At 50.4% G+C, this 12,420-nt stretch overlaps 1 protein-coding gene across 2 annotated transcripts; it reads right to left on the bottom strand.

Moving 5' to 3' along the window:
• Positions 1 to 929: 929 nt before the first annotated feature.
• Bola3 (bolA family member 3) lies at positions 930 to 9,085 on the bottom strand. 2 transcript variants are annotated; one of them, XM_057789973.1, is made up of 4 exons: positions 8,972 to 9,085; positions 7,193 to 7,316; positions 5,516 to 5,604; positions 930 to 1,176 (listed from the first exon to the last, which is right to left on the bottom strand). In XM_057789973.1, exons 1-4 carry the CDS (start codon positions 9,023 to 9,025, stop codon positions 1,111 to 1,113), a joined length of 333 nt encoding a protein of 110 aa, XP_057645956.1. In that variant the 5' UTR covers positions 9,026 to 9,085; the 3' UTR covers positions 930 to 1,110. The 2 variants fall into 2 exon arrangements, with proteins under 2 accessions (XP_057645956.1, XP_057645962.1); XM_057789979.1 differs by lacking the exon at positions 5,516 to 5,604.
• Between the last annotated feature and the right edge of the window lie 3,335 nt (positions 9,086 to 12,420).

Consider the following 12,420-nt stretch of genomic DNA (forward strand, 5'->3'; position numbering starts at 1 on the left):
GCAGAGGCAGGTGGATCTCTGAGTTCAAGGCTAGCCTGGTGTACATAGTAAGTTTCAGAAAAGCCAAAGCTTTGTGGAGAGACCCTTTCTCAAAAAGAAAGGAAGGGAAGGAAGGGAAGGAAGGAAAAAGAAAAAAAGAAAAAAGAAAAAGCTATTCAGAAGGGACGTGGGGGCTGGGCGGGAAGGCAGGCAGAAGCCACACGGAAGGGGCTGACGAATGCTGCAGAGATCCCCCGTGCTTGCAGCAGGAACTGACCATACTTTGATGAACCAGTAAGAATGCAGAGCAAAGGCACAGAGTTGGCCACTGAACGTGAAAGGACACTGGGGAGCAGCTTCTAGAAAACAAGAGTGAGGCAGGTCCTGGGGCTGGGTGCCAATCACCCCGCTGCACCCTCTGCTCACCATCATGGATCCAGAGACATTGGTGACAACGACCACTAGAACTTACATGCAGAACACCAGACTTCGGAGCCCTGGCACCCAGAATGGATGTCCCAGCTTCCCAGAGTCCAGGGTGAGCGTGTGTGACTGGCTAAGGTAGCATAGTTCCTGGCCAACTCACCTCCCTCCAGATGCAGAGGATGGGGACCTTCAAACTCCAGGTGAGGCTCACTATTCCTCAGCTCCTCTGGGGTATGAGAAACTCAGGGTTCCTTATTCTTGGAGAAGTAGGGGAGGGAAAATTTTTAAACTTCTTTATAGAACCAAGAAATCTAGGGTCAGGTGTGGTGACACACCTTTCTTCCAAGAAGCAGAGATGCAGAGCCAGGAACTATTATCTCTGTTAATAGTTCCAGGCCAGCCAGGGCTACACAGTGAGACTCCATGTCCAGTAGCAGGATGAACTCCACAGAGACGAACCATTGCGAAAGGAGGACGCGGCTTCTGGAAGGGGCCTGAAGCATGACTCACGCCTGTTGTGAGCAATAGGTATCTGTGGTCTTTAATTAACTTCTAAATAGATAACATACCTCCTATAATTATAATACATAAATGTCTATGAACAAAAATAGATACATTTTTTTTGGCAGGGATTCTTCTGGAAGATTGCTGTGGTGAAGTGCACTCAAGGTTTCAAGCATCAGCAGTTGCGTGACTGGGGCGCTGTCAGCACTTGGGGACAGAGGTAAATATCCGAAGGCCGTGCATCCCCTTGATCTCTTCTTTCAGTGCCTGAGGAAAAGATGCCACAGTTAGTTCTTGTGTCTTTCCTTTGGCTACAGAGTGTTCTATACAGCTGTCTGAAGGACACTTTGTACATGTTTTGTTAAGCAATTTTTTCCTTCAAAACATTTTTTGCCTATGTTTGTGTGGTGTGTGTATGTGTGCATGCTTGCATGTGTATGGGTGTACATGTGTGTATGTGCACTGTGTCCATGTGTTTGGAGTATCTTCCTTGGCTGCTCTCTGCGTTACAGATCAAGGCAGAGGGTCTCACTCACTAAAGTGGAGCCTGCTGTTTCACCAATCAACTACTCCAGGGGTTCCCCACTTCTGCCTCTGGGCGCTGATGGTGATGCCGAGTGTGGTCACAGAGGTCTGTGATGTCAGCATCTAGTTTCACCCGAGCTCTGGGAATCCGAACCCAAGTCCTCACACTTGCGCACAAGCCCCTCTAAGCCTCTTCCCAGTAGCCGGGTCTCACTGTCTAGCCCTGGCTGGCCTGGAACTTGGTGCTGTAGGTCAGGGTCCTCCAATTCTGAGGATTCCTAGAGGCAGAATTGCCATCTTCGGACTGAGGTAGGAGCCAGTGGCTGGCTGCTTTGCTTTTCTGGTCTTCGGGTTGAACCCCAATATCTGTCTCTGGGTTTTTACTACTCATGCTACCTAGAGGTGCACACCACCACACCCAGCTCCCTTTACATTCAGTTGTTTTTATTCAGTAATATTTAAGTTTCTAGCCAGGGTGGCAGCACATGGCTTTAATCCCAGCATTCAGGAGGCAGAGGCAGGTAGATCTCTGTGAGTTCAAGGCTAGCCTGAGCCTGGTCTACAGATTGAGTTCCAGGACAGCCAAGGCTACAAAGAGAAGCCCTGCCCAGAGAAAACAACAACAATAATCCCACCTGTGTTTGCTGTGGTGTTACATATCCATAGCCCAGCCACCGGGGTAAGGGAGCGTGGTAACCTGAGCTCAGGAGTTCAAGTCCAGCCCAGCAATATAGGAAGACCCTGAACCCACAGCATACACACACACACAAACACACAAACACACAAAGACACTCCTAGCTGGGTTGTGGAGTTAAAACAACACTGAGTACCCCTGGCCCAAAGTCAGCAAGTGAGTAAGTAGGTCAGGATATGGACCCAGATGTTCTGTGGTCCTGGATACAGCTGGTTTCAGTCATGCTCCTAACTGGCTCTACCCAGGCCAACTCTATGTTCAATGGAAGCCTCAACTCTGCCAACAGAAAGGACCCTGGGCCTCACATACACAGTCGGCCCGGTCCCTCTGCTTGCTGCAGTCCCAGGATGCCTTCTAGTGGCTACTTCTGTCTCTGCAGCTGGGCTAGTGCCAGACAGCTGGGAGTCCAGTCATACCTTCCCGTGGGTCTAGAATCCTGGAAGCTTTGCGGCTTTGTAGTGTGCACACTTACTCTTCCTAACACCTTCCCCTGATGTCTGTGAAGCCTCCCAAGGCCCCTCAACCCACGTCAGTGTCTCATGTTACGTGTTACAGCTAACAAACAGGCTCTGGTGGAAGTGATGGGACTTGACGAAAGGAACGTAAATGTGGGAGTGGATGCAGGAGGATCAGTCATGGGGCTGCAGATAATGTAACGTGTTCAATCCCCAGTGCTTAGCAACAAATAAAAATAAAAGAAGTTCAATTTTGTCCTCAGTCACATAGTGAGTTCAAAGCCAGTTTGAACTATGAGACACTGCCTCAGAAAGAAAGAAAAAAAAAAGTTGAGCAGTGGTGGTGCACACCTTTAGTCCCATCACTCAGGAAGCAGAGGCAGGCAGATCTCTGAGTTCAAGGCCAGCCTAGTCTACAGAGCGAGTTCCAGGACAGCCAGGGCTACACAGAGAAACCCTGTCTCAAAAACAAACAAACAAAGAATATCACAACAACAAAACCCCCAAAATACCGTGGGTAAGAAGACTCAGCTTGAAAGCCAGTCGTTGTGGGGCACGCCTTTACTACCAGAGCTTGGGAGGCAGAGGCAGTCAGATCTCTGAGTTTGAGGCCAGCCTGGGCTACACAGTGAGTACCAGGACAGCCACGGATATATAGAGAAACCCTGTCTTGAAAAAAATAAAAAGCTGTACCTTGGATAAGCATGTTTGAGCATGCCTGTACACACAGTGTTACACCAGGTATTGAGGAAACAGGGAAAAGTGAGGGTTGGTAATGAAGAAGAAAGCCACAAGAAAGAACTCAAGGCCAGTAGCAATGCCACCATGAGGGTCAGGAAGATGGCTCGCCAAGTGAGAGCATTTGCAAAGCAAGCCTGACAATTTGATTGAGTTTGATTCCCCAGAACCTAGGTAAAAGGGCCAGATGTGGCACACATCTGTAACCCTGGCATTCCCACAGCGGCATGGGAGGGGAAGACAGGAGACTTGCCTGGAAGCTAGCTGGCCTAGGGTACATGGTACATTTAAGGAGGGCTGCATGTGTCCTCAGACTGTGTGGGTACAGGGAGGTTAATAACTTACTCAGGGTCATGACTGTAGCTGCAGGCCAAGGGATGCATGCAGGTTAACAGCACCCAGGCCACACCAGTATCCAGTCACACCAGGTAGCATATGTGTTTGAGAACAAAACACAAGTCCCACAGGAAAACCCACGTCCAACAAGCTGTGGGGAAAGCCCCCAGCCAGGTCTTCCCTGTCCTAGCTACCTGCCTTCTAAGCCTGGAACCCACACAGAGCTGACTGTATCTGGAGGGGCTCTGAGAATGTCAAAGGGCTAACGTGTCCAGGGTGCACGTGGACGTGTCAGGACACAAGTCAGAACCACCAGCAACTGGAAGAAGGTGTTGGAGTTTAGGTGAGATGATCCAATGGGAAAAGGTGCTTGGCAAGCCTGACTACCTAGGTTCAAATCCCGAGGACCCACATGGTGGAAGACAAGTTCTACTTTAACCACATAGGTGCTGCAGCATTGTGCCCCACCCCTAAAAGGACTGCAGAAGCCACAATGTAAAAAGAAGGAGTCAGAAAATGGAGGGGCCCTGGGGCCCAGCCAGGAGGATGGGAAGCAGCTTTTGAGTTGGGTGCAGAAGGGAACTAGGCCAGAGGTCCAATCAGGACAGCCAGAGGGAGGGAGGACCCTCCAATGACAGTAGAGCACATGTGAACCCAAGATAAAGGGGCTGATGGCCAGAACTCTGCTTTTCAAAAGCTAAAGCAGTTGACAGTGCCCAAGAGCTCTGAGTGACACCAGACACAGCTGTCCAGAGGGGTGGCTTCTGAGACAGAGGCCCAGAGTCAGCGCTGGTATAGGTTCCTACTGAGGAACACAAACCCAAATCTACAAAAGCGTGTCATTTAGCCCTGTGAGAGCAGAAAACACCGGGCGGGCCAGGCACAGCCGAGCACATCTCTAACCCTGCTCTGGAAGCGGTGGCTAGAGATCAGAGTCCACACAAGCCAGCGCCAGAGGACACGCCTCAAAAATCCCTAACAAGGCTGAAGCTGTACAGCAGTGGGCAGAGCACATGCCCAGCATGCAGGAAGCCCTGGGTTCCACCCTCACCATCTCACACTAGTCGTGGTGATGTGCACCTGGAGGTGGAGGCAGAAAGATCGGAAGTTCAAAGTCACCCTTGGCTGTATAGTAAGTTCAAGACCAGCCTGGACTACCTAGTCTTTAAAAATACCCAAACAAGGCTAAGGATCCAGTTCAGTAAGTAGATTTTCACAGAGGGTGTCTAAGCTTGGTCCCCAGACTTCATAAGCCAGGTGTGGTGGCCCATACCCTCAGCACTTGGGAGGTGGAGGCAGGAGAGTTAGAAGCACAAGACCATCCTTGCCTACATAATGAGTTTGGGTCTAGCCTGGGCTTCATGAGACTCTCTTTAAAACCATAACAAAAACCCAAACCAGGGGCTAGAGAGATGACTCAATGGTTAAGAGCATTGCCTGCCCTTCCAAAGGCCCTGAGTTCAATTCCCGGCAACCACATGGTGGCTCACAACCATCTGTAATGAGGTCTGGTGCCCTCTTCTGGCCTGCAGACATACGCACAGACAGAATATTGTATACATTAAAAAAAAAAAAAAAAAAAAAAAGAAACAGTAAACATTATTAGTATTATCAAAGAGGTTGAAAAATAACTGTTGGGTAGCCTATTTGCAATTCTGAATGAATTTACATTTGCTCAAAATCTTAACCTAGTGAGTCTCTGGTTTTGTGTTTCCAGGGTCTCAAGTCCTGTCATCCTGACCACATTCTAATGGCTGCCCTGCTGTGCCCTAGAACCGACAGCGATAGCAACCATGCCCTCTGCTGTGCGCGCAGATGCTGAAGGCCAGAGGGACAAGGACGATCGGCAGCCACTGACCTGATTGACCATCTGGTGCTGCTGGACGGTCTTCTTCTCTTTAAACTCTTCTGACTCAATTTTAATCTCGTACATCGCCCCGCAGCCTCCTGAACAAAGTCAAAGGCGTCTCAGTTACAACAGATGGTAGCAGGCAGTCCCAAGGAAGGACAGTCCTGACAGCATTCGGCTAACAGGTGCCGGTAAGAGCACAGTTCCCCATCTGACATTCACTCTGGCCTCTCTGCTACCCACACTGTCGAGTGTGGGCAGGAAAGAGGAGGCCCAAGGTCTGGGAAGCATTGGGAGGTAGAACATTTTCTCTTAGTAAGCCATGGGAGATGGTGGGAGGGTCAATTTCAGTATTCCACCTTCCATAGACCTGTTAAAAATACCCTAAGGTTTCATCCGATTGTATGTGTGGTCCCTCCAGTGGTGGCTGGGAGTGACTATCAACTTGACAGAATCTAGTATCACTTAGGGGGCAAACCTCTGGGCGTGTCTATGAGGAAGTTTCTAGATTGGGATTGCTCACCCCTAAACTGGATACCTGGACGAAAAAGAGAGCTGAGGGCCAGCATCCCCTCCCTCCCTCCTTTTTGTCCCTCTCCATCTCCCTCCCCCCGCCCTTCCTGACTGGACATGATGTAATCAACCTGTAACCAACCACTTCAAGAACAGTCTCTATGCTTTCTTACACCAATGAATGCCCTTAGGGCTCTTCCTGACATATAATAAAATACACTTCTTTGTGTTTTGTTTTGTAAGTCAGAGTCTCAAACGGTCTGACCTCAACCCCTCCACATAATCAAGGACGGCCTTGAACTCCACCTCCTGAATGCTGGGATTATGAGCCAACACAGCACACTGCTCAATTTTATGTTTCTGGGAATCAAAGCTGGCCTGTGTACACGCTAGGCAAGTGCTTTACCAACAGAGCTGCATCCCCAGCCCAAGAAAAGCTATTTCTGAATGGTCTCCCTGCCCATGCAAGCAAGCTTTTAGGGAAATCGGGGAGCCCTCCTTGCAGTGGCCATGCAGAGCCATGTCTTATCTAGCTGCCTGCACCCGTGTCCCTCTCTGGGTGTGTCTGGATAAGGCCCCCATCTTCCCTCTGCTTCTAGTGCAGAAGCTATGCCTTCAGCCTGGTCCTGACAGACAGCCAGACATGCAGAGGCACAGCAGTGGCCTGAGGAGAGAAGGACCAGCCTGGGCTTGGAGAGTCTGTCCTGGGTCCTGATTCTGCCTCTGGTTCTCCTGTTTCCTTTTGATGCTTTGAGCTTGACTCTTGGATAAAGTATAAAGTAGGGTAACTGACAAAACCTACCTTAGGCTTGTTTTAGCTCTCCATTGGATGGTGTCAGAAGAATTGGAGTGGGCAGATTACAAGTCCATCTCAAAAGTGAGAGACTATCCTGAGCTCTAGGTGCCTCTAGAGGGGCAGGCTTAGTGGTCAGCAAGAGACCTCATCTGAGCAGGGCTAGCCTGGTAACCCAGAGTTTTCTCAGCCAGGCCTTTGCCTTTGTGGTTTCCCTCTGATGTTTCTAAGTCCCCATCTCCATCTGGCCCAAAGCAACAGAAACAGAGAAGTCAGTATGGCAGGTTTCCTCCTCCCAGCCTTTTGACTTCAGCCTCTCCCCAGCTAAAAACTCAAACCCCCCAGCAAAGCCCCATGGCAACCGTGGGAGAAAGCCTTACCTGAGATGTCCGTGACTTTGATAGCTGTGGCTCGAGGAAACTTCTCCTTGAGAACCTGGGTCACCTTGAGCTCCCCCTCAGTCTGGGAGGCAAACATCCGATGTACACAGTGCAGGAGAGGAAGCTGTGACACACAAAGAGGGGGGCTGTGGGACCATGAGGAGCTGCGACATACAGAGGGGGGCTGTGGGACCGTGAGGTGGTACAGCCATGGCCCCTGCTGCGTGGGGCAGGGAGCGCTGGGCTTGTAGGTGGCATCCAGTCACTCCTCAGTCTCACCACAAGGTCCAGAGCAGGTGATATTCTAGACTTCCAGGGCTGTATCCTGGGTCTCTGTGGTATGTTTATGTGTATGCAGTTGCCCGTGTGTGCATGTGCACTGGGGGTCAGAGGACAAATACAGCTGTCATTCTCAGCCACATCACCTTGTATTTGGAGACAGTCTCTTGCTGGCTTGGAGCACATCAAGTAGACTAGGCTGGCAGGCAAGCCCCAGGGAGCCCCCTGTCTCACTTCCCCAGCAGTGGGATTACACGTGTGTGCCCTCACACCTGGCTTGTGTTTTCAAATTTTTACTTCGAGTTGTCTGTGTGTGTGTGTCTAAGAGTTTGGGCACATGAATGTGGCGCTTCAGAGGCTAGATGAGAGTACCAGATCCCTGGAGCTGGAGTTATAGGCAGCTGTGAGTTGACTGACACGGAGGCTGGAAACAGTGGGGTCCTCGGGAAAAGCAGGGAGCCCTCTTACCAACTCACATGGGCCTGGGGACTGAACTCGGACCATCCAAGGCCGAGATAGTCTGCCCCTCCACAGCAGCATCCCAGAGCTGACCCCAAGACAGGCCCTGAAGCAGTGAGTGAGCAAATGAGAGGCTTGGCCGCGGGACGTAGGCCAAGAAGCCTAAGAGATGGCTGGAATGCAGGCCAGATGAAAGCTTGGAGTTCTATGGTCTGTGTGCTGCACGAAGGAACAAAACCAAGGCTATAAGCCTGGGTGCAACTGCTCCTGAGACAGAAGCAGCAACGGTGGCCTAACCGGATGGCACACAGCATGTAAGGTCACTAAGACACAGAGTGGCCCAGAGGAGCCCAGCAGAGGAGCCCAGCATCTTAGCACAGCCATCATCCACAGACTGACAGAATCCCTGATGACCTGCCCTAGATGACAGCCCTGGGAGCAACACAACTCCTCAGCATGGGAAGCAGATTCGATACCATCAGGCACGGGAGGAGAATGATGGAGGAGGTAAAGCTAAAGATGAGTCTGGAAGGGGAGAAAGACTAGACACCGTTGCTTAGGACGTTATTCCAGGAGTCAGAAGGAATGTCACAAGTTCTAGGCTAACCAGGGCTATAATGCAAGACCCTGTCTCAAAAACCAAGAGAGGGTGGGAGATTAACTGCTGTAGGCTGGGCTTCCACTCCAGGCTGCAGGCTAAGGAGGGTGAAGGTCAGAGGCCTGCTCTGTGTGCGATTGCAGGGCGCAGACTCATCCTAGTGCCCAGCACCAACGCCTGGACTCGGGGCCGCAACACCTATAGTTTTCCGCTACAGAAGGCAGCATTTCTTTCCCAGGTTCGCTATACTGTGACGGTTTATGGGACTGTCCCCGATCCACTTGAGCCCGGGTACCCCCCCGCCCAGCACCCCCAGTACGAATCAGAGAGGTCAGGAGAGAATGAATGAGAGCAGGGAAGGGCCCTGGTCCTGCCCCACGTCCCCAACCAGACAACAGCCACCCGAGCTTCCCCGCAGCTCTGCCCGAGCCCCGCCGGCTCACCCCGTGGCTCCCGCGGAGCAGAGGCGCAGTGGACGCCGGGCCCCATGCCGCCATGCCCGGCGACGCAGCCCGCAGCCCGAGGTCACTGTGCAGGCGGAAAGACTCCCCAGCACTCGGTCTGGAACCGCAGCCCTGGGCGAGCCCGCCCCCTGCCGCCCGGAGGCCGCGCCCGCCCCGTGATCGGCACGTCCATCCCAGACCAGCTTCCACGGCTGGGCCCCCTGCTCGCCTCCAGACGCCCACCTCGGCTGTCGGGTGCACAGGACAGGCCTGCCTCCTGACAGCCCAGTCAGTGCCCTGGGGAACTGGTTTCTTTCCAGAAAGGAGTTCTGTGAAATTCTCAAGCAAAAGGGGGTCTTCTCAGGTTTGTGTTTTAGAAAGAGTGCTCTGGTTCCGGGAGGAATCGTAGAGAACAGACTGCTGCAGAGGCCAGATGAGCGATGAACCAAACCAGGGGTGGAAGGAGTGGGGATGAGGTGTGGTATGGGTGTTAGATGAGGGGAGAAAGATGGAAATTTGTTTTGGAGTTCCCCAAATTCCAGGGATACCGCCCTGGGATTACAGGATGGAACCTGTTTTGTGTTCAATGCCAGCCGGGCGAGTTTGGGCTATAGAGACCCTGTCTCAAAACCAAATAGGATGGGAGTGAGGCGACTCTCACCTTTAATCCCAGCTCTGGAGAGACTGGGGCAGGAAGATCTCTGAGTTCAAGGCCAGCCAGGGCTACAGAATGAGTTTGAGGCCAGCCAGGGCTAGTAGTGAGACCTTGGCTCAAAGCAAAAAACCATCAGAATAGGTAGGCTTAGAAGCGCACACCATGAGGGATAAATAACCACCCGAAAAGCAACGTGTACACTGTCTGAGAATGAAAGCTGACGCTCCACCAAGCCCCATCTCTTGGGTGGTGATTGTCTGCAGCCTCAGTCTGATGTGGCCTGCAGGACTTTGTCACTGCGCTTGTCTGTGCAGTCAGTTCCTCCCGTGTGGATTAGACCTAGATTTGTTCTTTCAAGTGATCAACTAAAAGCAGGCTCATTTATAGGCCAGGTATGGTGGCGCACCTCTAACTCAACACTCGGGAGCCAGAGGCAGTTAGATCTGTTAGTTCAAGGCCTGCCTGGCCTACATAGCAAGTTCTAGGACAGTCAGACAATAGAGAAACCCTGTCTCTAAACAAAACAAAAATGTTCATTCCAATGTTGAGTGACTCCTGTTTTCCAGCCCTCATCTCCACATTACTTGATACACATATTTTTCTGCTTGATTCCTTAAAACTTACTTATGTTAGTGTAATTAGAGGTGATTTATTAAATTTCAAGTTTCTTTTATGCCAAGAACACAATTAAAACTGTCTAAAATGTTTTCTAGCTGTATAGTGGCCCCTTTAATAGTCAAACCACATGTTCAGATGTGCAGGGACTGGCTAACTAGATGGTGAACCAGACCATTGAGATATGCTCCCTAGATTTGGCTGGAATTAAATTATGGTTTTCCAATGTATTGCTAAGCTTGTAGAAAGCCTGGCACCACCAGCAACCAGCTTTGCAACCAAACAGGCAGAGATGCTCTGGCAATGGAGCAGATACAGAAGTGGTTCTGAGGAAGTAGACAGGGGACTCTCTCTGAGCTGCTGGAAGCCAGCCCTGCTGAAAACGAGTACTGAATTCAGTGCAGACCAGTTTGCCACTTGAAGCTAAGCACCCTAGGTTAAGGTCAGACTTACCTCCATCATTTACATTAGCACCTTTGCTTGTCAATCCTGTTCCACAGAACAATAACCCACATAACTGTGACTGAGAACTGTTGGCGCTCCACTGTGCACCCCTTACCTTCAGCTTCCAAGAGGATGGCCACGCTGCTTGAGAGAACAATGTCTCAAATCCTTCAGCCTCCCCATCACACAAAGGAAATCACCTTGCACGACTTCACCCTTACCTACTCATCCAGCTGGAATCTAAACTGCAGGACACGACACCCCAATCGTCCTGCACAGGTCGGCCAGGCTTTTGGTCACGCAATTTGTTGTTTTTGTTTTGAGACTCTCCTCCAACCAAGCCACATCAGTACTGCCTGCAACTTGAACCTTAAATTTTTTATATTTTGTGTCTGGATGTTTTGCTAGCACGTATGTCTGCACAACATGTGCATACAGTGTCCAAGGCCAGAAGAAAATGTCAGATCCCCTGGAACTAGTTACAGATGGGTGCGGACTGCCATGTGGGTGCTGGGAATCAAGCTCTGGGCCTCTTCAGGAACAGCCAGTGCTCTTAACCACTGAGCCATCTCTCCAGCCTCTTCATTTTCTTAAACCACCTTTGGGCCCAGGAAATAGCCGGGCCTTTCTGCTCTGAACTTGAGGTTCGTTCACCTTTGTTTACTTTGGGTCTAATCACTCTGTGTTTTGTTTATTGTTGAGACAGAGTCTCCTATGGCCCAAGCTGGCCTCAAATTTATGTCGCTGCTGAAGATGAGCTTGGATTTCTGACCCTCTTGCTACAAGCCTGCACCACCTCATCACCATGGGGCCTCCTCAGTTAGGATCTCTTGGGATACATCTTCTGTTTTTACTTAACTGAGATGATTTTTAGTAACAGTCATTTTATAGAGAAGCCTCCTAGCACCCCAAGAGTCAGTTCTTAAAAAATTCAATCCTACAGCCAGCGGTGGGGGCACATGCCTTTAATTCCAGCAGTTAGGCGGCAGAGACAGGTGAATCTCAGTTTGAGGCCAGCCTAGATTATAGAGCAAGTTCCAGAAGAGCCAGAACTACAGAGAACCCTTTCGGGGGGAGGAGGGATTCAAGTAGCTGTACACCAGCTTCTTAACCTTACCTGAACATTTGTAGAAAAGACTGAAAATCTCCTGGCTTGCATCTCCTGCCTCCCAAGACTGCTAAACTTTCCTTCTGAGTAAAGCCCTACAATGTCCTCCCAGTCCCTTCAAAGTCAAAACACAGTGGTACGACCTAGGATCTGTCAACCAAGGGGCATGCTTCTAACTGGAAAATCTTGATACTGGACAATGTTAAGGATACATGGCTTGTTGCTGGCTATGAGGCTTCAAAGCCTAACTCTGGCCTTCCTGACTCTTGTCTGGGTTATTTCTACTTTTCTGAAGCTTCAAATACCTTCCAAAGACTCAGCTGTTTGATACCCTGACACACATTTTGGTGATCACTTCAAGTTTTTTTAAGGTTATATGTAATTTAAAAATGATCATTAATTATGGGGGGCATGCACATGCCACAGCGTACATGTGAAGATAAAAGAACAGATTTCTGGAGTTGGTTCTCTCCACTATGAGGGTTCAGAGATGAAACTCAGGTTGCAGGCTTGGCAGCAAACACCTTGACCTACTGGGCCATCCCAATGGCCTTTTTGATCATTTTCAGACCTACTGACACAAACAAAAACTCACCAAAAATGAGGTAGGCACATAGCACTTAAGCA

The sequence above is a fragment of the Chionomys nivalis genome, chromosome 1, assembly GCF_950005125.1.
Source record: "Chionomys nivalis chromosome 1, mChiNiv1.1, whole genome shotgun sequence".
NCBI classification, from domain to species: Eukaryota; Metazoa; Chordata; class Mammalia; order Rodentia; family Cricetidae; genus Chionomys; species Chionomys nivalis.

Bases quoted from the DNA above. Each gene is read 5' to 3' on its own strand.
- Bola3 (XM_057789973.1), bottom strand. From the start codon at position 9,025: ATGGCGGCATGGGGCCCGGCGTCCACTGCGCCTCTGCTCCGCGGGAGC. The intron at 7,317-8,971 runs GTGAGCCGGCGG...TGTGTGTCACAG, and splicing joins TGCTCCGCGGGAGCCACGGG to CTTCCTCTCCTGCACTGTGT. The intron at 5,605-7,192 runs GTAAGGCTTTCT...GACTTTGTTCAG, and splicing joins CAAAGTCACGGACATCTCAG to GAGGCTGCGGGGCGATGTAC.